We start from the raw sequence: 26,436 nt of genomic DNA, 5'->3' as shown, positions 1-26,436 counted from the left end.
GTTGAATCATGGATCATAAAAATATCCATGCTTCAATTTTAATGATCCAAAGTTTTCTTTTCAATTTCTTTTCTCTCCAATGTAGTACTATGCTCGATTTTATGATTTGTATTTTTTTTAGATTTTTTTTCAATTTTTTTAAGGTGTCCTCACAAGTACTCACTTTAAAAAGAGTCCTCACCCGATCTTGTTTCGTATAAGAAAGATCCAGACTTTTAATCCATTATATAATCATTCCTAATATCAAGAGTTTCGTTAAGGTGCTCGGTATCAATAAACCGAAACCGACACCGGTAAACTAGAAAAAAACCGAGAAGTTGAGTAACCGAGCCCATGGGTTGGATTTGGATTCGGTTCCAATTCTTTAAAAACCGTTTATATCGGTTTCGTTTCGCTTTTAGGTCAAAACCGACCCAAACCGACCGATACACGCCTCTATCTATGAGTATGATTATGTTAATTCCACTCATCGAATGTGAATGTGTCACCATCCCAATTTTGATGTGTTTCTGGTTGTTCTGCTTGTCTGGACATGAAAATTTCTCCTTTCATTGGCCATTTGTTCTTTGTTTTGGCCGGTGCGATGCTTTCTAGCTGCTTGGAGCACAGACCTCGTATGACTCTGCTTAACTACCTTGATTCTATCTTCATCTCGATATCTTTCCTTAACATGGTAATTGATATTCATGGATACTTCTTCTAAATGGTGAATTATCCTACCTTAGTATGAGACAAGGATTGGCACTTGTGTACTTGTCTCCTGCAAGTTGTTGTTGGCGACTTGTTGTGGCCATTGTGTTTGCTGCATGGCCAGGTTGCCGAATATGGTTGGCAGTATGTAAGCTTATGGGCCTGAAGCCAGTATGCTTGATATTGCGCATACGATAGTGGGGGTGGCATTAGCACATAAAGCTGTATGTTTTGCTACATGGGTATATTTGTTGTTGCCCAATTTTATTATAGGAGGGGTGGTAATACTTGCATAGTCAACTCGTTAAGCTTGGAGGCCAACTTCGAGCGTGGCTTTTCTGTTTACTAATCTTATGCTTAAACTGCTTGTTGTTTCGAATGTAGCGGAATTTGCTTGTATTGACTTCTTTTTCTCCATTGAAGGTTCCTTATTTGCTCTATTATCGTTGTTTGTGTCTTTTGCTAGGAGGGTGTCTATGGTCGGCTGAGATGGCGTTGGTGTTGGTGTTGTTTGCAGTGTGCTCGACGAAGGGTTTGTTTGTGGTGTGAAAGCTGGTATCATATTTATTGGGCTAAAAGGTGAATCAAGTGTGGTTCGTGATGGTTTGTGTTTATCAGACATGATGGTTTCGGATGGCGCCAACGGTACTACGTGGCTCCTTATTCGATTGACAAAGAGAAATAGAGCTTTCTCATGAAATCTCGGTAAGTAGTCACGCCTGCAAAATAGAAAGAATCTTGGTTAAAAATATTATCGGGAAAAAAAAAAACGATAATGCCTTCTGATGCTGAAGTAAATACTTAGGATCATAATGCTTGAATTGATAGGAATAGATTGTCGTGTTAATTTATTGTGTACCTTTCTACTTGGGCCGAATGGAGTATTTAAGCGAACATGAGAGACTTTGGTTATTTTCTGCGTCCGGGTATTGCTGGTGTCTTTTGGCTATAAGGGTAGTAGTATATTATAAAATAATAATATAGGATAATTCTTTTCCCTGATTTTCGGGATACTGCTTTAGTATTAGGAAAATATAGGCCGGATTTCTTTGTATCTTATCCAGCCTTACTGGCATGATCCGGTTATTGCAACTTTATGGGTCGGATAAATATATACAAACCGACCCGGGTTTATATATGGGTTAACACCCTCCACTATTAATGTACTTATGTACAACATCTAGTTTGAGCTTCAGAACTACAAAGTAGAAGTTCAACTTGAAGTTTCATTGGTTCTCAAAATTTATACTTTAAACAGCTGATATAGAACTCATAGTAAAAATAGAGATCAATTGATTTGGTAAAAAAGAAGGAAAACACCTAATTGCTTATGTGGACAATACTGTCACATTAAATGGCACCTCACTAAAAGTTGACTATGTAAACAAGTTAAACTTGGGGACCAATTTTTATAAGTAAATAATGACTTAAATAAAAAAAATAAAAAGAATCGTCAATTGACTTTCATGCAAAAATAAAATAAAATAGTAAGTAATGTCTTTTTTGGTATGATGCTAAAAATATAATGGCTTTGTGTAATTGGCCTTTCAACTATTTAAAACCCATGAATTTAGTTTGTATAATCTAACTACAACACGGTAATTGTTATATATAATACAAATTGGACATTAAAGACCTGTGGGTATATTTTTTTGTACAGGCTTGTACATTTGAATTATATAAACTTTGTAGTATAGTTTTAACAACATATTGATCTAAGTAATGTTTATAGCAACTTTTTGCTATAAAATTTAGAAATAGAAGAAACAACCACAACATACTTCAGTAAAATGTATCGCATTCGCTTACAAACTAATACTACTTATTTCTTTTTCTTTTTTTATCTCACTTTAATTGATGCTACAATTCTCAGAAACATAAATTACAAATTTATTACTACATTTCACTCTCCCCATTATCACATAACAAATAAGTAACCCAACCAACCTCACCTTGAAACCCCATAACCACATCTTTTTACAACTCATCACCAAGAATAGTTGACATCAACATTCCTTGCACAAATTCCGATCTTCTGCTCCTTTCTTCCTTATCTTCAATCGACAATGGAGGTGTTTGAGCTTTTCTGCAAATAAATTTTCATCTTCCATTAATACCCATCATAAATAAACAGTGTGTTGTTCATAGTACACTTCAATCACATAGCTTTGAAGTTATTAGAATTAATCTTTGCATGATCTATTAAAGTTTGTTTGTTGTGTAATCGAGTAAATATCGAAAAGTAAATGGCCTATTAAATACGACATTAACAACTTTTATTAGATTATTATTGCATTTTACTTCCTATTTTTAGCCAAGTATAGCAATATCATCGAAATATAAAATCTTTTTCACTGCTATAATCGAGTAAATATCGAAAAGTAAATGCTATTAAGAAGTTGAAAGTAGAATGGTAGAATTGGTTATAGTTTTCAAAGTACGATGTCTTAATAAGGAAAAGGTTGGAAGTACAATGTTGTAATTGGAAAATAAAAAGTGATACAGAAGGGTAAAATGGTCATTTTTATCAAGAATATGGTTCCAAGATTGTATTATGTGTTCACAATAACAAATAGGATGATGATATATATATATATATATATATATATATATAAGACCAAAAGGCATTGAGTATCAAGAATCATACCTTTCAGATACTTTTTCAGTTGTGCTTTTGGTTACAGAAACTGATTCAGGTGTTGAATTAGATTGAGTGCTCCCAAGATCATCAACAATTGGCAAAATAAATGATGACAACAAAGGGTCAGGTGCTGCATTTGCTGATGGAACTATATAAGAGGAACCTCCAAATAAAGACTGCAAATTTCCTTCTCTTAGTTCCCTCCTTAACAATGAAAGTGTTGATACAGAACTACCTTTGCGACACTTTCTCTTTTGTTGCATGTAAGTTTTGGTTAAGGATTTCACACTTCATCATCAAAAACATAGAAATATAGAAAAAGCAACAAATAACTTCTATTTTGTAGAAACATCATATAAAAAAAAAAGGATATCTTGAATATGTTTCCATGTTGTAAGGTTATATGTGCTACCATGTCTACCCCCACCCTCACAGCACAAATCGGACACACCTGCAATATCAAAAACTGGGACAAGTTAGACAAAAGCCCAACGATCTTTCTTAATTCTTATTCAGCTCCCAATTCAGAACCCAAAAGGCATATGCTTGTGATAATGATCAGGGTATTTCAGATTCTGAATCCCCTGATAGATACTAAATGTCATCAAGCATCAAAAAAGAAGACAGAAGGTGGAAAAGAATTGAACTTTGAAAAAGGGGATTAACGAAAATTAGGGCAAAAGTATAACAATCGGTACCCCATTCTTGGCCTCAACATGATGCTCGTCATCAATATGACAACACAAACCCACTACATCGAAATAACCGGTGCAAAAGGGGCATGGAAATTCTTCCCTGATATCATCATCCACCTCGATGTCCTCGAACCCCATAAACATATCTGCGTCAAATTCATCCAAATCCAATCACCCTATGGTCTCATACAAATTAAATTACAAATAATTACAAGAAACCCTGAATTAAATCTTGATGTTTACCAGATGATCGAGATTGAAGAGCATATTGGTATCGCTTGGATGTAGAAGATAGACGAGCAGCCCAAGAGTCAGCGTCCATGATTGACAGTGGAAGATGTTGAATCGAAATTGAGCTAGGGTTTACGGATGGATTTGAGGGGAAATTGAAATCGCAGATGAAGCTTAGGAATTGGGGATGCGTCGGGGAATAATGGATGGGGACGAGAGCGATTGGGGGTGGTTTGGTTGGTTTTGATTTTAGAGGATGCTGCTTTGCTTTGCTTTGCTTTTTACAGGTGATTTCACCCGAAAAGGAAGAGTGAAGTCGGCTACTACACATCTTTTATATCCCCACTTATTTATTTATTATTTTTTTTAATCCACATTGAATACACATAAAATAACATTTTTTTTTACTTTTTACTTACCCTAATTCTTTTGATACAAAAAATTACCATGTCTTCTTAAAGATATATATGTATTTTTATTTTGGGAAAATGACTTAAAAGACCATCGAAGTTTCAAATTTGTTCAATAAAAACCATTTAAGTATTACATGTTCAAAAAATATCATCAAATTAAGACATATATTCAAAAAACATCAACGAACTACATATTATGTTCAAAAAACATCATTTCTATGGTTTGGGGCAACTTACATGTTTAGCCCCTAACTTTTTTTTAACTCAGACGGTCCCTAGCGTTTGTATTTATTTCATCTTTGGACAATGATCGAGTTAAAAGACTAATATACCCTTATTAGTTTCATTTAACATTTATTTTTATTACTTGTTAATTATTTGTATAATTGATATATTTATAATACATAATAACATAAATTGTATAAATAATTAATAAATAATAAAAATAATGTTAAATGAAAGTAATAAGGGTATATTAGTCTTTTTAACTCGATCAGGGTCTGTGGTCGAAGCAAATTTAAACTAAAGGGACTGTCTGAGTTAAGAAAAAAAGTTAGAGACTAAATATGTAAGTTACCCCCAAAACATAGAGATGGTGTTTTTTGAACAGAACATGTACTTCGTTGGTGTTTTTTGAACATATGTCTTAGTTTGATGGTATTTTTTGAACATGTAATACTTGAATGGTTTTTCTTGAACAAATTTGAAACTTTGATGGTCTTTTTAGTCATTTTCCCTTTTATTTTTAGTCACTCATGCCTCTACCATATTTTGGCACTTTCACCTTCACAGGGAGAGATAGGTGGGGAATTGGCTACCCTTTTTTAAATTTGTCTGTATTTTTTTAATCAGTAAGTTTTACATATCTAGAAAAAACAAATGACCTTACACTATTATGAGATCTCACTAAATGTATAGTTTTTTATTAGTGAAAAATAAGCTTAAAAAGAAGTGCAAGTTCAATAGCATGCAGTTTCATGTTGCATTATTTTATGCCAGGGTGAGTGGCTCGGTATTTGCATCGTAAGTGTTGGAAATTATAGTGGTAAATGCAAGTTGACTAGTTTTTATTAACCCATATAAGTGGCGAAGAAACATTTAATAGGTTTATAATGTCTTTCTTCTGATAGGCACTTACAGGCTTTACGTGGATCAATAGATGGGTCAAGTCCACACACGCGCCTAACCTTAGCCTATGCCGCAAATGTGCGAAATGACGAACTTTATTCCCTGCAACATAAATTTCGTTATCTCTCTCTCTCTCTATTTATCTATCTCTCTCTCTCTCTCGTGTAGCTTCTAGGGTTTTTGCAACTATAAATGTAGCCCTCCTAGAGTCATATTCTCTCTCTCTCTCTCTCTCTCTCTCTCTCTCTCTCTCTCTCTCTCTCTCTCTCTCGTGTGGCTTCTAGGGTTTTTGCAACTATAAATGCAGCCCTCCTAGAGTCATATTCATTGCACTAGAAAATTCATTCTCTCTCTCTTTCTCTCTCTATTTTCGCAACTATAAATGCAATCCTCAGCCCACCTAGAGTCATATTCATTGCACCATAAAATTCATTCTCTCTCTCTCTCTCTCTCTCTCTTTGTTGTGTGTGATTTTTTGTTTCTGTAAATTCATTTTGTTCCATTTTTTCAAGTAATCATTTTGCGTTTATTCCTTCTTCCATAGTTGTTGAAACGAAGAATAAACTACATTAAATCCTAGGTGTTTACAGTGAAGCTTATAGCCTTGGAGTGGCGTAAAAACCTTTAAGGACAGGAGCTTTTTCCGTGCAGTCGTTTACTGGTTCGAAGACCTACAACTATGAGGTTGGTTTTACTTTACTATTATGTCTTTTAATTTCATCCAATAACTGAACATTCTGTTTCTACCACTTTTTTTATAATCAGATCTGACCGCGAATGATAGTTTTGGTTCTGGACGAAACTCGGTAATTGTATTAATAATAATTGGATTTATTATTCCCAACTAATCGAGCTGAATATTATTTGTCAGTTTCCTTGCGTGTCTATTGGATTTGATATTAACACTAAGTCGCTTGAAAAAACATTGCCTCGTGAACTTGGCATGCCAAGCTCGACACCCCAACTCGATAATCCCTTGCAACGTCTATCTTTTTTTGTTTAATCAAAACGCTATTTGTTTTTTGTCGTATAATTCAATTTTTTTACCGACTTTTTTACCAAAATATGTAGCACAACTATATTCATTTCCTAACACGCTCTCAAACCTTCAATATTCATTTTACTTCTCTCAAACCTTCGATACTCAACTTTGAAAATGGCTTCCTCAAACTCTCCAAACAACCAAAAAACTCCAAATAGAAACAACATAAACCCTTGATAATTCTACCAACCCAAAGCCCAATCCCAACCCGGTTCCCAATCTAATTCGCAACCCGAACCCGAACCTCAAGCCGACCCCAAGAATAAAAGAAATGCCTTAAACATACCTGATATGAACCGATAAAACCTGTAAATATAGTTCATGTAATTCGAGAAATAGGGAGGTCTACAAAACTGAGTTCAAGACTTAATACTCTTATTCATTATAATCATTAAACGATCATAAGGTCCTATTTATAATGTTCCGAAAAAGCTCTACTTACCAAAATTAAAAACATACTAAAAAGGAATAATTATTAAGGAAATATTAACCTTGAATAATAATAAAAGATAACTCCGAATTTGAGATAAGATAAATCTTACAGACGTATCATTACTCCCCTCCCAAACAAGCACCTTTTCCTGAAGGTGGAAATTTGTTGTTGTTCAAAATATAAATAAATAAAAAGGTGGAAATTTGTTTCTTGTTGAATATTGTTGAAATTGTGGATCATCTCCTAGTTCTCTATAATTTTCGGCCTCATCATCAGCAGCTAGTTACAGAACTTGGAGCATTCAACTAGCGCACCTATGATTAGGTGTGAACTTTTCATCACATCAGAAACATAACCCTTTCTCCCGTTTGGCAGCCAACTCATCAGTAGTAAGCCTCTTGAATTGACTTGTTTGCCACGTGGTGCTACCACTTCCCACTTCTCGCCTGTGTTGTTGGCTAGTGCTGCATCATTGGGTCTAGCCCCACCTTGGCCTTGAACCCTAGTTTTTGGTATGTCATTTTAGCGATTTTTATCCATCATCACCACCACCCTCATAGCCCAAGATAAGGTTTTCGGCTCCATAACCCTGATTATTGAGCGAAGATCCAACCTTAACCCATAAAAAACTATGCTCTCCAAAAGCTACTCAAGAAGATAGATAAATTAACCCATCAAACTCTCAAATTTGTTCACATTCTCGTGGACCGTTCTTTCTTGCTGAATGTTCAAAATTGTTCGTACACATTCCCTTATTTTGATGCCTATAAATGATCTAAAATCTTTCATTTAAATCATCCGACGAGAAAAATGGGGTCTTAGCTTAATTCCATTGATACTACGATAGTGTCAACCCCTCCATCCAAATCGAAGTTTCTCTCAGTTGATCCTTCTCACTGATTCCCTGAATTTCGAAATCATCTTAATAAACTTGTCTAATAATTATAAAATTTAAAGACAACGTATAAAATTGATGGAAAACGTAGATTACATAACAATGCTCTAAGCGGAAAAAACATTTAACACTCAAATGATTAGGGCACATACAACCTAATGAGGATATATGTCTTTCACCTAAAGGCAACATACTATGAACTATCAAACTACAAAACCCTAATGAAATCTGAATTCATAAGGAAGATTACATACTATGTTGATTGTTGTAGCAAACAATCAAGAATCCTTTCTTCAATATTTGGAAGCTAGCACCACAAGTGTCGTGTCTCTGATGATTCACACCCAACACTAGCAACTAAGAAGCTTTTGAGAGAGGAGAAAGGTAAGCAAACTTTTGGCTATCTCTAGAAAAGAATGAGTGACCGAAATATGAAGCTATAGGACCCTTTATATAGCTGAAGGAAACTTGGGGCCAAAGCTAGGGTTTTTGGAATAAGGCCTAGATTAATTAATATAATAATTAGGTTGCCTTATCTCCTCATCCAAGCCCCTTGGACGAAAATTCTAGATGATCTCTAGCCAATTTTCGTCCACCTCATCCCATAAGGATTCTAGAGTCTTCCTGCTTTAACTTTCAATAAATAACCAAACAGTCCCTACACTTTTAATTAATCCAATTAATCCCAAAATTAATTTCTGATTAATTATTAATTAAATAATGACTAAACTGCACAAATTTTCCCTGTGGTTTGCTCAAAATTGCCACTTTGGTCCAAAAATGTTTGGACTACCACCACAGGTCCAAAGTTTTCATTTTGTTGCTAGTTTGGTCCAATTTGCTTTGAACTTTTTCATAATGACCACTTTGCCGTTAGTTTTTTATTTATTTAAATATTTTTATGTTTAAAAGAAAAATAAAAAAAGTTGTATTTTCTATTTTACTTTTATAATTTTTTTATAAAGGAATAAAAATAAATAAATAAAATATACAATCTCTCTCTCTCTCACACATAAACAATAAAGACACACCTTTGTCTTCCTCCCTGACCTCCAAAAACTTTGAACCCCATCTAAATTACAACCGGAAGCTGCCAGCACCACCTTCCGCCACCACCACCATCGGATGCCACCGACCAAGGTAAGTGATTTCCTGCCCCTACCCGATCAAAGCCTACAGATCCACCGACATCCCTTCCTATCAGCAACCCTAAATAAGATTTGTGGAAATGAACCCCTATGTTTCCATTTTTTCCGGCAATACCATAACCACCATCGATTATCACCTCCCGTCTATTTCCTCCCTATTTAGCCTCTCCCGTGTTCTCTATCTCATCCCCAACCGCATGTAATTTTTCTAGTGGTGGTTTCTTCCCCACGACCGATGGTTGTTGAACCTCCGCGGGGATCATCATCATCGGACCTTGAAATCCACCAATTCTCCCTGAATATGAAATTCATCCTCACCACCCACCTACCCCTCTCTCTTTCATCCCATACGAACATACCCATCTTCTTCCTTCTTCCTGTAGAAAATCAAACATATGAACATACACACTCTCTCAAAATTAAACCCTCTGCAAATCTATGATCTTTGATATAACATATAGAGGAAGAAGAAGAAACTAGGGTTCTTGAACCCATTGAAAATCCCCATAAAAAGACCCAAAACACCATTCCCTTATTAAAAATCCCCATACCTTCTTCTTTGATTATGATTTCAACTTTCCTCCGTGTTTTGAAACGACTACGATACGCAGTTACAGTAAAATCGTTACTCACTCAATCAATCATCTAGGTATGCGTGAGGATCTTTATGCTAAAGGATTTGGGCCAGTTTCTCATTTTTTTCAATCTGAATCGATCACATGTGCTGATTAGTGTAAAAAAAGTCGTGAAGAACAATTGATTTTGGGTGTAAGCCATTGAACTGGGTATTTTGATGTAAGCTTCAACTCAAATTTTTGCAGATGACGACAATGGAAGAAGATGCATCGGCGTTTATATGAGAATGAAAGAAGATGGGGTTGTAGATTTTAGGGGAGAGAGAGAGAGAGAGAGAGGAGAGAGAGAGAGAGAGAGAGAGAGAGAGAGAGATTGTATATTTTATTTATTTATTTTTATTCCTTTATAAAAAGAATTATAAACGTAAAATAGAAAATACAATTTTTTTTATTTTTCTTTTAAACAAAAAAATATTTAAATAAATAAAAAACTAAGGGCAAAATGGTCATTATGAAAAAGTTCAAAGCAAGTTGGACCAAACTAGCAATAAAATGAAAACTTTGGACCTGTGGTGCTAGTACAAACCTTTTTGAATCAAAGTGGCAATTTTGAGCAAACCACAGGGACCATTTGTGCAGTTTAGTCTTAAATAATATGATTTCTATTTAATATATTATTTTCATAACATATTAATAACTTCATTTTGATTTATAATTAATTTATTAATCACATAATAAATTAATAAATCTCTCTCTCTCTCTCTCTCTCTCTCTCTCTCTCTCTAAAAGTCATCTTATTCAATTACTAGGTTTGAGGGCAACCAAAAAGGACTTTGCTAATAATTCAAGATTATACTAATTTTGTTATTGGTTTAGACACCTAATCCAACAGTCTCCCACTTGGATAAGTCTAAAACGAAATTATTGGTATTACTTCTAAATTAAACAGCAAAGAGTGCTTCCTTAGCAACTCTCGGACTCTGAAATAAACAGACATTGGTCCTAAGATAAGTGATCCAATATTCCTCCGTTCTACTAGATATCATACAGACATGAGACATGGATTGGAATCAATCTCATTTTTCTAATATTTTTGATGACGACATAAGACTTCAAATTGAACACATCAACTGAGTCTTGGTTGTGCCCAGCACTATAAGTCAACACCAAATCATCGAGGAGCCCAAAGATATCATTTTTCCCATTAGGTCAAAAGGAACGAATAAACTTTGACTCATATGCTTGTATCCTTTAATCATCAAATCATACATGACACTGTGTTTTATAACATCATGTTACTGATGCGTTTTCGCAACACCAATGCACAACCGACTTGTAAATTACAACTCATATATCTCTGTTCCAAGAATATAAGATATTATCATCTCATAATGATTCGTGATATAATCCATGAAGTAATTCTCTGAACGTGGGTTTATCAAATACTTAAATCTCTATTTCTAAGTACTCGTGAATATTGTAGCAATACAATTGCTATGTCTAACCTCCTTAGACAATCTACAATCCAATTCATGACAGTCTTAATTCACTACTTACTTCCTAAAGCATAAGCGACTATGGAATTTGAATAATTAAATTATTTGGAAAGTAAAACATGCAAAATGAAACACAAGAATAAATAATTGACAAATGCAGTAAACAAACTCATAAATAATCTTTATTATTTAATCACCAAAAGTCAATTACACTTATTTTGTTACAAGTTTCAAACTAATCACCTAACTACTAAAACTAATGCCATCTCTCAATCTAATGCTCATAGCATGTTGTTTATGCTTAATCTTACTCAGATCTTTTATGAGAGGATCTGTAGGATTATCTTCTAACGAGACTCTTTCACTATGAGATGACCTTCTTCAACTCTATGTATGATATAATGGTACTTTCTGTCGATATGTCTTGATTTACCATGATCTTTCAGTTCTTTGGTTAAAGAAATCGCTCCTTCATTTTCGCAAAAAAAGTTCCATTGGTTTCTGAATGGTTGGGTCAACTCCAAGATCTCCAATGAAGTTCTCCAACCATGTTGCTTCCTTTGATGCTTCACTTTCCGTTATGTACTCTGATTTGTTGGATTAGGTGTCTAAGCCCATAACTATAATTGGTATATACTTGAATTGATAGTAGCACAATCCTTTTGGGTTGCTTTCACTCTAGCAACTTGACAGGATGACTTTTGGAGAGAGAGGTTGAATTTATTATTTGGAATAATAAATTGATATAAATGATTTATTAATGTATTATGAGAATAATATATTAATTAGAAATCATGTTGTTTAATTAATATTTAATCAGAAATTAATTTGGAATTAATTTTGGGATTAAAGGAATTAATTAAAAGTGTAGGGGTTGTTTTGCAATTTATTGATAGTTGTGAAATTGGGCTATTGGACCCCTTAGAAAGGAGTGGACGAAAATTATAGGGAAACCCTATAAGTTTTCGTCCAAGGCTCTTAGATAAAGAGTTCATGGGATGCTTAGGCCCTAAGCTGGATATTAAGGTTTCCTCCAGCAAAACCTAGCTTTGGGACTAAGCAACCAACAACTATACAAACACCCCAACCCCTTAGAATTTCAGCCCCCGGACTATCAAACCCTAGTAGAGTTGAATTCTAGTGCTTCTGCCTCCTCTCTCCTCTCATCCTCTTGCATAGAGTGTTTGTAAACCATTAGAGGTGTCACATTTGAGGCACTTTCTCTCAAGAGTTCAAGATCTACAAGGATTCATTGTTATTGTTATATAAAAATCAAGGTATGTATCTAAACCCTAGTTTATGTGATTTCGAAAATTGTACATGCCTCATAGGTTTTCTATTTTTGTGTTCAATGCTTGTATGTCTAATAGAGAAAACATAGATCCAAACAATTAGGGTTGCATGCACACATTACACATAGGATTGTTTGCTATGTATAAAACCCATCATTGGTATCAGAGCGTATGATTTTTGTTTTCAATTAGATTTGATACAATTGATTGAGCTTGACAAAATTAGGGTTTATGGCAATTAAACCCTAAGGCCTATGATTTTTGCAATTAGGGTTTATAACCCTAGTTTTTTCGAAAATAGCTAAGGGCTTTTAAACCCTTTCCTTTGGCCTCCATATTTTCGATATCTAGAGTTTCCTAACCCTAGGGTTTTTGAAAATTAGGCAAGGTTGAAAGCCTTGCCTTCCACCCCAAGTCATGGATTTTGAAATTAGGGTTTTGGATAGGATAGTTGTATTTGGTAATTATCTTTTAATTGTTTACTAGATAATTATAAAATCTTGTAATTATCCTTCCCCATTTTCGAAATCTAGGGGGTAAAGGATTAGGTTAAATTAATTTATTTAATTTAATGGATAATCCTTAATTGGTTTAATAATTTAATTAAAATTTTAATTAAAGGATAATTATTAAATCAAGGTTTTTAAATTTTAAAATTTAAAATTAAAATGGATTTTAATTTTCGAAATTTTAGATAGATTTAAAAACCATAGTATTTTAAAATGTTTAAAATACACCCTTATACTATATGTAATATTAAAGGTTTAAATATTTACTATACGTATAAGACAAGTCAGTGGAACCGCTAGTACGCCTCATTCACGAAGTCGATTTATAAGGGGGGTATAAGGAAAATGCCTATAAAATGGTAGTTGAATGGGTGTGCACTCTCATCCACCGCTTCCTTGATTGGTGGAGGGTCGTTAGCCAAACGGGTTTGACAGGACACTTAATTCTCATTAATAAGTATAATGGAATAAATAAAGTAACTAAATGTTTTTATAAAATTCTCAATCTTAGTTACTTTAGGAAAATGTGAATTTGATGCTAACCCATGAAATTGCACATTGCACTTTATGAAAGTCGTTAGTGGAGCGTGTGTGGTTAACCAACACACTAATATAGACTAGTAAAGGGTGGAATTGAGTAGCTCGTAAATTATCATTGATCAATGGAGCGTGTGTGGTTAACCGGCACATTGATTAGGTGATAAATGACATTGAGAGTACCAAGCTGATTTGCATGGTTATTTACACCTTGTTTGTGATCCTCGGTATCCCAGTCACAAATGGAAAGGGCATAATCGAGATTAAACATGCCATTGAATAGTTCAATGAATCGCAAAAGATCTAGGAATTTCATTTAAAACCTAATTCGTTTAAAATTTCGTTTTTCATAGTGAAATTGGTAAATCGTCATTTACCAACCTTCAAATAATTTACAATTGGATTACGACATCCCTCTTCTGAATTGTGAATTATTGTGTTGGGTCCTAGCCTTATATTTCATTTGGGTGTCATATTAAGGATTTCCTTATCTATCAAAACTTGTCCTTCTTCTTTTTCATATGTCAACTTCAAACAACGATTCTGGCTCCAACTCCAACAACAACACCAACCACTTCTCGCTCTTGAGCATCTGCTTAAAAGTCACCTTTGATGGATCCAACTATAATGATTGGATTCGCAACATCAAGATGGCTTTGAGATTCGAAGACAAGGAATATGTTCTCGAAAAGGACCTGAACGAGATCGATGAAACTAAAGATACTCCTGAACAAATCGCTGAGTATAGGAGACATTGCAACAATGTGACCAAAGTGTCGTGCATCATGGTTGCCACTATGACTCCTGAGCTTCAGAGGTTCTATGAGGACTATTGGTCGTATGATATGAACAAGGACTTGATAGAGAGCTACCATCAACGAGCTCGTCAAGAAAGATATGAGATAGTCAAATCCCTCATAACCAGCAAGATAAAGGATGGAGAGCCCATCACGACCCACTTGCAGCGCATGCAATGTTATGTGGATTGTTTGCTCAACGTCAACGTGAACTTTGATGAGGAATTGGCTATTTACATAGTATTGCAGTCATTGCCTTCTTGTTATGATCAGTTCATCATGACTTATCATCTGAACAAGGAGGAAACCACGTTGAGTCAACTCCAAAGCTTGCTGAGAACTGCTGAGAGTAGAATGAAGGGAAAGAGTATTGCCTCCACTCCTCCTCCTGCTGCTACTCCCGTCTTGTCCATTGGGTAAGGGAAGGGGAAAAAGAGGAAAGCTCCCTCGAAACAGAACTGGAAGGGAAAGTCTCAAGTCAGGTCGTCAAGCAATAGCCCTAAAGGCAATTCTAGTTCTGATGCTCCCCCCGCCTCTGACCCCAAATAGGCTACTTGCTTCTACTGCCATAACAAGGGGCATTGGAAGAGAAGTTTCCCTAAGTACTTGCAGGACATTAGGGATGGCAAGGTGAAGCCAACCTCGGCAGGTATTTACACTATTCAATCTAAAAACTCATCGCATTTTAATTCTTGGGTCCTTGATAAAGGATGTGGTTTTCACATTTGCTCTGACTTGCAGGGACTAAAAAGAAGTGAGGATGTGGAGCATGGGAAGATGAACCTGATTATGGGCAATAGGAGATCGTCACCTGTTACCAAGATTGGGGTTTACTCTTTAGTGCTTAGAAGTGGGTTGAGTTTAAATTTAAACAATTGTTGCTACTCGTCAGAGATGATGAGGAATATTATTTCTTTTCATGGTTTGTACAGACAAGGTTTTAGATATTCTTTCAATAATGAGAATGGTTTTATCAATGCTTATTATAATGGTGTATTTTTTTTTGAAGCATTATCTTGTGATGGTGTATATGAAACTGTGATAGTTGTAGACAATTTAGAAAATAGTGTGTTGCAAATTGATGTGTATAATGGTTTAGACAAGGCATGCTTGTGGCATTGTCATCTTGGACATGTCAACAAGAAACACATTGCCCAACTCCAAAATGATGGAGTGTTGGAATCATTTGACTTAAGGTCAGATGATACATGCGAATCTTGTTTGCTTGGAAAGATGACTAAATCACCTTTCACTAGTTCTTGTGAAAGAGGTAAAGGATTATTGGATCTCATACATACAGACGTATGTGGGCCCTTCAGATCCACCACAAGGGGTGGAAATCGAATTTATGTGACTTTTACTGATAATTATAGCATATATGGCTATATCTACTTGATCAAGCATAAGTCATAAACCTTTAAAAGGTTCAAAGAGTTCAAACATGAAGTCGAAAATCAATTGGGCAGGAAGATCAAGATGCTCAGATCTGATAGAGGTGGTGACTATCTTAGTATCGAGTTCCATGACTATCTTAAGGAATGTGGAATTATTTCACAATTGACACCTCCTAGGACACCATAACTTAATGGTGGGCTGAAAGGCGTAATCGAACCTTTTTGGACATGGTTCGTTCCATGATGAGTCGGGCTTCACTACCAATATCATTCTGGAAGTATGCCTTAGAGACTGTCGCTCATATTCTTAATCTAGTCCCAACAAAGAAGGTTGCCAAAACACCTCACGAGATATGGACAGGGAAGGTTCCCTCGTTGGCACATATCAAGGTTTGGGGTTGTGAAGCTTTCGTTAGACGAGAGACTCACGACAAGCTTGAACCTTGAAGTGAGCGATGTATTTTCATCGGCTACCCACAAAAGTCCTTTGGATACTTGTTCTACAGACCAAGTGAGAACGTGGTCTTCATAGCACGAAGGGGAGTCTTTCGTGAGAGAGAACTCATATGCAAAGAGGATAGTGGGAGTACAATTTATCTTGAAGAAATTCAAGAGTCAAGAGATGAAGGAACCTCAAACACTAGCACCCAACCTGAGGAAGAAATTCCAGTTGAACCTATTGACGAGTCATTACTTCTTAGACATTCCACTCGAGTTAGAATGACACCTGAGTTTTATGGTTTCCATATAACTACAGATGGTGATACGTTTATCAGTGATAGTACACTGGTAAATTTAGAAGAGCCTTCTAACTACAAGGAAGCTATGGCGGGCCTTAAGTCTGCTAAGTGGAAAGAGGCAATGGACAGTGAGATGAAGTCCATGTATGACAATCAAATTTGGAACTTGGTTGACAATGTACCAGGTCGTAAGACAGTTGGTTGCAAATGGATCTTCAAGAAGAAGACTGATATGGATGGAAAGGTACACACGTTCAAGGCACAACTGGTTGCGAAGGGCTTTACTCAAACCCTAGGGTTATGATGAGACCTTCTCACCGGTGGCTAAGATCAAATCTATTAAGGTTATGCTAGCCATAGCTGCGTTTCATGATTATGAAATATGACATATGGATGTCAAAACCGCTTTCCTTAATAGAAAGTTGGTTGAAGATGTTTACATGAGTCAGCCAGAGGGTTTGTGGATGCTAAGTACCCTAATAGAGTGTGTAAGCTTGAGAAATCAATCTATGGATTGAAACAAGCTTCTCGCAAATGGAATCTTTGTTTTGACGATAAAGTCAAAGAGTTTGGTTTCTCTAGAAGCGAAGACGAATCTTGTGTACATGTCAAAGCTAGTGGGAGCATAGTCACTTTTCTGGTATTGTATGTTGATGACATACTACTTATAGGAAACGACATTTCAACTTTGCAGGAGGTTAAGTCCTGGTTTGGAAAGTGTTTCGCTATGAAGTATCTGGGAGAGGCTGCTTATATTCTGGGAATAAGGATTTTGAGAAATATGAGTAGAAGACTAATTGGACTTAGTCAAATTGCATACTTGGATAAGGTGCTAAAGCATTTTAGCATGGAGAATTCCAAGAAGGGAGAGTTACCATCCAGAGCAATACCAAACTGAGTAAGACTCAGAGTCCGAGTACTGATGAAGAGATAGAATAAATGAGTCGAGTTCCATATTCTTCCGCCGTTGGATCGATCATGTATGCTATGACACGTACTCGCCCTGAAGTGGCTTTTGCTTTGAGCATGGTTAGTAGATATCAGGGAAATCCAGGTAAAGTTCATTGGATAATGGTCAAGAACATTCTTAAGTATCTGTAACGGACTAAGGACTGGGTCCTTGTGCTTGGTGGCAGTGATGACTTAAGAGTTACTGGTTATAGCGATGCCAGTTTTCAGACAGACCGAGACAACTTCCGTTCTCAGTCTGGTTGGGTGTTTACCCCTAATGGAGGAGCTGTGACTTGGAAAAGTTCCAAGCAGGAAACGGTGGCTAATTTAACCTGTGAATTAGAGTACATTGCAGCGAGCGAAGCGTCGAAAGAGGCTATATGGTTGAAAAACTTCATCGGAGATCTGGGAGTAGTGCCAGCCATAAAGGAGCCCATGGAGATTTTATACGATAATGAAGGAGTTGTTGCCTTAACCAAGGAACCGAGAGATCATGGTAGATCGAGACATATCGACAGAAAATATCACTTTATCATACATCGTGTGGAAGAAGGAAACCTCATTGTGAAGAGGGTATCATCTGAAGAGAGTCCTACAGATCCCCTCACAAAGGGTCTGAGTAAGATTAAGCATGTTCAGCATGCGAGGAGCATTGGTCTGAAGGATGATATTAGTTTTAGTGATTAGATAGATATTTAGAAACTTGTAACATGTAAATGTAATTGACATTTGATGATTAAGTTGTTGGATTATGTGTCTAAGCCCATAACTATAATTGGTATGTACTTGAATTGATAGCAGCACAGTCCTTTTGGGTTGCCCTCAAACCTAGCAACTGGACAAGGAAATTATGAAAGGAGAGATATTAATTTATAAGATTAATAAATTAATATAAATGATTTATTAATATGTTAAAAGATTAATATATTAATTAGAAATCATTATGTTTAATTAATAGTTAGCCAGAAATTAATCAGAATTAATTTTGGGGTTAAAAGTATTAATTATAAAGTGCAGGGACTAGTTTGCAATTATCAGATAGTTGAGTGGAAGGCTCCAGAACCTCCTTGGAAGGAGGTGGACGAAATCTATAGGGGAAACCCTAAAGATTTCGTCCAAGGGGCTTTGGATAAGGCCTTTGGATTAGCTTAGGCCCTAAGCAAAGGAGTATTAGGGTTTTCCCTAAACCCTAGATCCATCAGCTATCTAAGGAGCCTCCTGGCTCTCAAAATCGGTCACTCCTTCCTTGGTGAAACCCTAGGGCCGAATTTTGCATACCCTACTCTCTCTCCTTCTAGTTTGCTTCTTGCTAGCTCTTGGGTGTGACTCCATTAGAGGCATTACATTTGTGGTGCTAGGCTTCCAAGAAGATCAAGTTCAAGAGGATTAACAATTGTTTGCTATAACAATTGAAAGGTATGTAACTCTTAAACCCTAGTTAGTTATTTTCGAAAATAGCCTCTCTCTCCTCTAGGGTTCTTGTTTGCAATTCAAAGTTATATGTTCAATAGTTAAAACATAGATCCAAAGTAGGTTGCATGTGAACTTAGGAATTGTTTTTCTAGTTTATTTGTTTTAGCTAAAACCCATCAGAGGTATCAGAGACATTGTTTGTTTTTAAATTGAATTGCTATAATAGTTGAATTGCAAATTAGGGTTTATAGCCATTAAACCCTAAAGGCCAAAATTTTCGATTTTAGGGTTTTGGTTCAAAGAGTTTTCGAAAAACCCTAGCCTCCATGAACCCTAATCGAAATTAGGGTTAGGGTTTTGGAAACCCTTGCCTCCTCCCTTAAAATTTCGAAATTTGCTAGTCCCTTTTAGGGTTTCTTTGTTTTGGATAATAGTTGCCTTATTGGATAATTGAGAAAAATAAGGAAATTATCCTATCCCCATATTTTCGAAATCTAGAAGGGATATGGATTAGGATTAAATTAATTGTTTAATTTAATTAGATAATCTTTACAAGATTTAATAAATTAGTTAAAAGTTAATTAATAGATAAATATTAAATCTAGTTATTTGGTTTATTTTAAATTTAAAATTAATGTCTTAATTTTCGAAATTTATATATAAACCCTAAAGTTTTAAAAAGTTTAAAACACACCTTATATATATATATATATATATATATATATATATATATATATATATCATAATTAAAAGTTAAATATTATATATGTATAAGAATATGGTCAGTCAAATCGCTAGTATGCCTCATTCACGAAGCTAGTCTATAAGGGGGGTATAAGGAAACTGCCTATAAAATGGTAGTTGAATGGGTGTCCACTCTCACCCACCGCTTCCTTGATTAATGGAGGGTCGTTACCAGAACGGGTTTGATAGGACAACTACATCTCATTAAAAGTATAATGTTATTAAAGAAAGTACTAGAACATTATTTTACAAAATCCCAACTCTAGTTACTTTAGGAAAAATGTGAAAAGTATGCTAATCCATGAAATTGCACATTATGCTTTATTGGTCGTTAGTGGAGCGTGTGTGGTTAACCAGCACACTAAAAGGCACTAATAAAGAGTAGTAATGGGTATCTCATAATTGTCATTTTGATGGAGCGTGTGTGGTTTACCAGCACATCAATAGTTAATGATAAAGACAATGAGGCTACCAAGCACATTTGCATGGTTATTCACATCTTGTTTGTGATCCTCGGCATCCCAGTCACAAATAGAAGAGCATAATCTGAGATTAAAACATGTCATTGAATAGTTTCAATGTATCTCAAAAGAATTAGGAATTTCACTTCGTTTATTTCGTCTAATGGTGGAATTGGTGAATCGTCATTCACCTACCTTTATGAAATTTACACTTGGATCTCGGCATCCCATTTCTAAGTTGTGAATCTTCATAGTTGGATCCTAACCTTAATATTATATATTTGGGTTATTATATTGAGGTATCTTGAAATATAACTAAAACTTTCTTTCCTTTCAGATGTCTACTCCTGGAAACACTTCTGCTTCATCATCCTCTAACCACAACTTCTCTTTGCTCAACATTTGCTCCAAAATCGTTATGGATGGCTCTAACTATAACGATTGGATGCGTAACATCAAGATGGCGCTTCGATTTGAGGACAAAGAATATGTCCTTGAAAAGAAGCTCAAAGAGCTTGATGAGTCTAAAGCTACTCCTGAAGAATATGCTGCCTACAAGAAACATTATGATGATGCTACCAAAGTGGCATGCATCATGGTCGCAACCATGTCCCCAGAACTGCAGAGGTACTATGAGGACTACTGGCCCTTTGAGATGAACAAGGACCTTATGGAAAAGTACCATAAGCGAGCTCGTCAAGACAAGTTTGAAGTAGTCAAGTCACTCATGGCTTGCAAGATGAAAGAAGGGGAGTTGGTTGTGTCTCATGTGCAAAGAATGCAACGCTACATAGAGTGTTTGGTCAAGCTCAACATTCACTTTGATGAGGAATTGGCCATTGACATGGTCTTGAACTCATTACCTGATTGTTATGGTCAGTTTATTCTAACTTACCATTTGAACAACACTGAGCAGATACTGGCCCAACTGCACAACTTGTTGCAGACAGCTGAAGCAGGGATGAAGGGTAAAAGTATAGCCTCCACTCCTGCAAGTGCCCCTGTCTTGGCTATTGGACAGGGAAAGGGGAAAAAGAGGAAAGGTCCTCCTAAGCAAAACTGGAAGAACAAGGCTCAAGCTGGGTCATCTAGTAATGGCCCAAAGGCTAAGCCCAATGCTACCATTCCCCATGTTTCTGATCCAAAAGATGCAGATTGCTTTTATTGCAATGACAAAGGGCACTAGAAGAGAAGCTGCCCAAAATATCTGCAGGATATCAAAGATGGCAAAGTGAAGCCATCTTCAGCAGGTATTTACACTATTTCTTCTAATAACTCATTATCTTCTCGTTCATGGGTCCTTGATACAGGATGTGGTTTTCACATCTGTTCTGATTTACAGGGGCTAAAAGAAAGTGAGGAGATAGAGCGAGGAAGGATAAAATTGATCATGGGAAACAAGAAGTCTTCACCAGTGACCAAGATCGGAGTTTATCAACTTTTGCTTAGTAATGATGTTAGATTAGATTTATTAAATTGTTGCTATTCGTCTGAGATGACGAGAAACATTATTTCATTTCATGCATTGTTCATACAAGGTTTTAAATATTCTTTTAATGATTTGAATGGTTCAATTTCTGTTTATAAGAATGGTGTTTTTGTGTTTGAAGCTTTGCCTTGTGATGGTGTGTATGAAACAGTGACTTGTGTTGATAGCTTAGGAAATAGTGTATTTAATATTGACTTGTCTAATAGTGTAGACAAGGCATGCTTGTGGCATTGTCGTCTTGGACACATTAACAAGAAACGCATAGCCCAACTCCAAAAGGATGGAGTGTTGGAATCATTTGACCTAAAATCAGATGATATGTGTGAATCTTGTCTTTTGGGAAAGATGACAAAATCACCATTCACAGGGTCTTGTGAAAGAGGTGAAGGTCTGTTGGATCTCATACATGCAGATGTGTGTGGGCCCTTCAGATCAACTACAAGGGATGCTAATCAATTCTATGTGACTTTCACTGATGATTATAGCAGATATGGCTATATCTACTTAATCAAACATAAGTCAGAAACCTTTGAAAAGTTCAAAGAGTTTAAGCATGAGGCCGAAAATCAATTGGGCAGGAAGATAAAGGTACTTAGATCCGATAGAGGCGGGGAGTATCTTAGTATCAAGTTCAACGACTATCTGAAATAATGTGGGATAGTCTCGCAATTAACTCCTCCTAGGACACCACAGTTAAATGGTGTAGCTGAGAGGCGTAATCGAACCTTGTTAGACATGGTTCGTTCTATGATGAGTCGTGCTTCGCTTCCTATTCACTTCTGGGGGTATGCCTTATAGACAGCCGCCCACATCCTCAATCTTGTCCCTACAAAGAAGGTTGCCAAAACACCTCACGAAATGTGGACGGGGAAAGTTCCCTCGTTAGCACATATTAAAGTCTGGGGTTGTGAAGCTTTCGTAAGACGGGAGACTCACGACAAGCTAGCAGCTAGAAGTAAGAAATGTGTTTTCATTGGTTACCCAAAGTAGTCTTTTGGATATTTGTTCTACAGACCTAGTGAAAACATGGTCTTTGTAGCACGAAGAGGAGTTTTTCTAGAAAGAGAGCTCATATTCAAAGTGGACAGTGGGAGCACCATAGACCTTGATGAAATTCAAGAGTTGGCCAATGAAGGAACCTTAGATGACACTAGCACTCAACCAGAGGAAACAGTTCCTGTTGAACCAGTTGATAACTCATTACCTCTCCGAAGATCCACTAGGGTGAGTGTGCCACCTGAGTTGTATGGTTTTCATATTACTTCAGATGGTGACACATTCATCAGTGATAGGACACTGGTAAATTTGGATGAACCAGTTACTTACAAGGAAGCAATGGCAGGCCCAGAGGCTTCCAAGTGGAAAGAGGCAATGGACAGCGAGATTAAGTCCATGTATAACAACCAAGTTTGGAATTTGGTTGATAGTGCACCAGGTCGTAAGACAGTTGGGTGCAAATGGATCTTCAAGAAAAAGACAGACATGGATGGAAATGTACACACATTCAAGGCTCGACTGGTTGCAAAGGGTTTCACTCAAACCCCAGGGGTTGACTATGATGAGACCTTCTCGCCAGTAGCTAAGATTAAATCTATTAGGATATTGCTCGCCATAGCTGCCTTTCATGACTATGAAATCTGGCAGATGGATGTCAAAACTGCTTTCCTTAACGGGAAGTTGGCTGAGGATGTTTACATGAATCAGCCAGAGGGTTTTGTTGACGCAAAGTTTCCCAATAGAGTGTGCAAGCTTGAGAAATCCATTTATGGATTGAAACAAGCATCTCGCAGCTGGAATCTTTGCTTCCATGAGAAAGTCAAAGAGTTTGGTTTCTCTAGAAGTGAAGATTAGTTTTGTGTGTATATCAAGGCTAGTGGGAGTATAGTGACTTTTCTGGTGTTATATGTCGATGACATATTACTCATTGGTAACGACATTCCAACCTTGAAAGAAGTTAAGTCTTGGCTTGGAAAGTGTTTTGCCATGAAAGACCTTGGAGAAGCTGCCTATATTCTTGGGATTAGAATATTGAGAGATAGAAAGAAGAGACTAATTGGACTTAGTCAGAGCACATACTTGGATAAGGTACTAAAGAGGTTTAGTATGGAAAATTCCAAGAAGGGAGAGCTACCTATCCAAAGCAATACCAAATTGAGTAAGACTCAATGCCCGAGTACAGATGAGGAAATAGCTGACATGAGTCGTGTACCTTATGCTTCCGCTGTCGGATCGATCATGTACGCTATGACATGTACTCGCCCTGATGTGGCCTATGCTTTGAGCATGGTCAGTCGCTATCAGGGAAACCCGGGTAGAGCTTATTGGATAGCAGTAAAGAACATACTCAAGTATTTGCGAAGGACGAAGGACTGGGTCCTTGTACTTGGTGGCAATGATACTTTGAGAGTAGATGGTTACAGTTATGCCAGCTTTCAGACGGATAGAGATAACTTCCGTTCTCAATCTGGCTGGGTATTTCTACTGAATGGAGGAGCAGTTACTTGGAAAAGTTCCAAGCAAGATACGGTGGCTGATTCTACCTGTGAATCAGAGTACATAGCGGCGAGTGAAGCGTCTAAGGAAGCAGCATGGTTAAGGAACTTCATCGGGGATCTCGGAGTTGTTCCTACCATCCAGGAGCCTATGAAACTGTTCTGCGATAATGAAGGAGCGGTTGCCTTGACAAAGGAACCAAGAGATCATGGTAAAACCAGACATATCGACAGAAAGTACCATTTTATCAGACATAGAGTAGAAGAAGGCCATCTTGTAGTAAAGAGGGTGTCATCTGAAGATAACCCAGCAGACCCCCTCACAAAGGGTCTGAGTAGGGCTAAGCATATTCAGCATGCTCGGAGCATAGGACTGAAAGATGATATTAGTTTTAGTAGTTAGATTAGTTTTGTTCTGAAACTTGTAACAAAGTAAATGTAATTGACTTTTGGTGATTAAATAATAAAGTATTATTTATAAGTTTGGTTACTGCCTTTTGTCGATTGTTTATTATTGTGTTTCATATTTTGCATGTTTTACTTCCCGAATAATAAGATTATTCAAACTCCACAGTCGCTCGTACTTTTGGAAGTAAGTAGTGAATTAAGACTGTCGTGAATTGGATTGCAGATTGTCTGAGGATAGACATGGCAATAGAATTGCTGCAATGTTCATGAGTACTCAGAAATTGAGATTTGAGTATTAGATAAACCCTCGCTCAGAGTATCACTTCATGGAATTCATTACGAGTAATACTGAGACGATAATATCTTATAATCTTGAAACGAAGATATATGAGTTGTAATTTACAAAGTCGGTTATACATTGGTGATACGAAAACGCATCAGTAACTTGGTGTTATAAAACGTATTGTCATGTATAATTTGATGAGTAAAAGATACAAGCATATGAGTCAACGTTTATTCGTTCCTTTTGCCCTAACCGGAAAAGCGATATCTGTGGGCCCCTCGATGATTTGGTGTTGACTTATGTGCTGGGCCCAGCCAGGACTAAATTGATGTGTTCAATTAGAAGTCCTACATCATCACAAATCAGAAATCGGGAAACATAGATTCTGGACAAAGAGATTGATTACGTTCCATGTCTTATGTCTGGGGATATCTTGCAGAACGAAGGGTTATATGATCACTTCTCTAAGGACACGTAACTGACTGGGTCAGAGTTCAGCAACAGCTTTTGGAAGCTACAATTTGCTGGTCAAATTTAGAAGGCATACTAGCAATTATAGTGACAGACTTATCCGAGTGGGAGACTGTTCGATTAGGTGTCTAAGCCTATAACTATAATTGGTATGTACTTGAATTGATAGCAGCACAGTCCTTTTGGGTTGCCCTCAAACCTAGCAACTGGACAAGGAAATTATGAAAGGATAGATATTAATTTATAAGATTAATAAATTAATATAAATGATTTATTAATATGTTAAAAGATTAATATATTAATTAGAAATCATTATGTTTAATTAATAGTTAGCCAGAAATTAATCAGAATTAATTTTGGGGTTAAAAGTATTAATTATAAAGTGCAGGGACTAGTTTGCAATTATCAGATAGTTGAGTGGAAGGCTCCAGAACCTCCTTGGAAGGAGGTGGACGAAATCTATAGGGGAAACCCTAAGGATTTCGTCCAAGGGGCTTTGGATAAGGCCTTTGGATTAGCTTAGGCCATAAGCAAAGGAGTATTAGGGTTTTCCTTAAACCCTAGATCCATCAGCTATATAAGGAGCCTCCTGGCTCTCAAAATCGGTCACTCCTTCCTTGGTGAAACCCTAGGGCCGAATTTTGCATACTCTACTCTCTCTCCTTCTAGTTTACTTCTTGCTAGCTCTTGGGTGTGACTCCATTAGAGGCATTACATTTGTGGTGCTAGGCTTCCAAGAAGATCAAGTTCAAGAGGATTAACAATTGTTTGCTATAACAATTGAAAGGTATGTAACTCTTAAACCCTAGTTAGTTATTTTCGAAAATAGCCTCTCTCTCCTCTAGGGTTCTTGTGTGCAATTCAAAGTTATATGTTCAATAGTTAAAACATAGATCCAAAGTAGGTTGCATGTGAACTTAGGAATTGTTTTTCTAGTTTATTTGTTTTAGCTAAAACCCATCATAAGTAATGGAGAATTATTTATGTGTATTATGTACTATCTTTTGTCAATTGTTTATCATTGTGTTTCAACTTTGCATGTTTTACATCCCGAATAATTGGATTATT

At 36.4% G+C, this 26,436-nt stretch overlaps 2 protein-coding genes and 1 long non-coding RNA gene across 3 annotated transcripts; 1 reads left to right on the top strand and 2 right to left on the bottom strand.

Annotated features, from left to right (window-relative positions):
- Positions 1 to 187: 187 nt before the first annotated feature.
- Positions 188 to 1,605, bottom strand: LOC145125925 (uncharacterized). The gene is made up of 2 exons (XR_013716222.1): positions 1,550 to 1,605; positions 188 to 1,409 (listed from the first exon to the last, which is right to left on the bottom strand). It is a non-coding gene; the product is annotated as an uncharacterized LOC145125925 (long non-coding RNA).
- Positions 1,606 to 2,448: 843 nt separating this feature from the next.
- On the bottom strand, positions 2,449 to 4,554 carry LOC145124985 (protein DEHYDRATION-INDUCED 19 homolog 3-like). Its single transcript, XM_079060470.1, has 5 exons — positions 4,270 to 4,554; positions 4,030 to 4,172; positions 3,705 to 3,782; positions 3,338 to 3,594; positions 2,449 to 2,776 (listed from the first exon to the last, which is right to left on the bottom strand). The coding sequence occupies exons 1-5, from the start codon at positions 4,346 to 4,348 to the stop codon at positions 2,668 to 2,670; spliced, it is 666 nt and encodes a 221-aa protein (XP_078916596.1). The 5' UTR covers positions 4,349 to 4,554; the 3' UTR covers positions 2,449 to 2,667.
- A 9,821-nt stretch (positions 4,555 to 14,375) lies between these two features.
- LOC145127715 (uncharacterized) lies at positions 14,376 to 14,942 on the top strand. The gene has a single exon (XM_079062861.1). It carries the CDS (start codon positions 14,376 to 14,378, stop codon positions 14,940 to 14,942), a length of 567 nt encoding a protein of 188 aa, XP_078918987.1.
- Positions 14,943 to 26,436: the final 11,494 nt, after the last annotated feature.

Source organism: Lactuca virosa, chromosome 7, assembly GCF_052849685.1.
Source record: "Lactuca virosa cultivar CGN04683 chromosome 7, Lactuca_virosa_CGN04683_v6, whole genome shotgun sequence".
NCBI classification, from domain to species: Eukaryota; Viridiplantae; Streptophyta; class Magnoliopsida; order Asterales; family Asteraceae; genus Lactuca; species Lactuca virosa.
The sequence above is the reverse complement of the archived record's forward strand: the minus strand, read 5'-3'. Positions and strand labels throughout refer to the sequence as shown.

Excerpts from the sequence above, each read along its gene's own strand:
- LOC145127715 (XM_079062861.1), top strand. The coding sequence starts at position 14,376 with ATGGCTTTGAGATTCGAAGACAAGGAATATGTTCTCGAAAAGGACCTG.
- LOC145124985 (XM_079060470.1), bottom strand. The coding sequence starts at position 4,348 with ATGGACGCTGACTCTTGGGCTGCTCGTCTATCTTCTACATCCAAGCGA. Across the intron at positions 3,595-3,704 it reads AACATGGAAACATATTCAAG|ATGCAACAAAAGAGAAAGTG; the intron begins ATATCCTTTTTT and ends ACCAAAACTTAC. Across the intron at positions 2,777-3,337 it reads ACTGAAAAAGTATCTGAAAG|AAAAGCTCAAACACCTCCAT; the intron begins GTATGATTCTTG and ends ATTTATTTGCAG.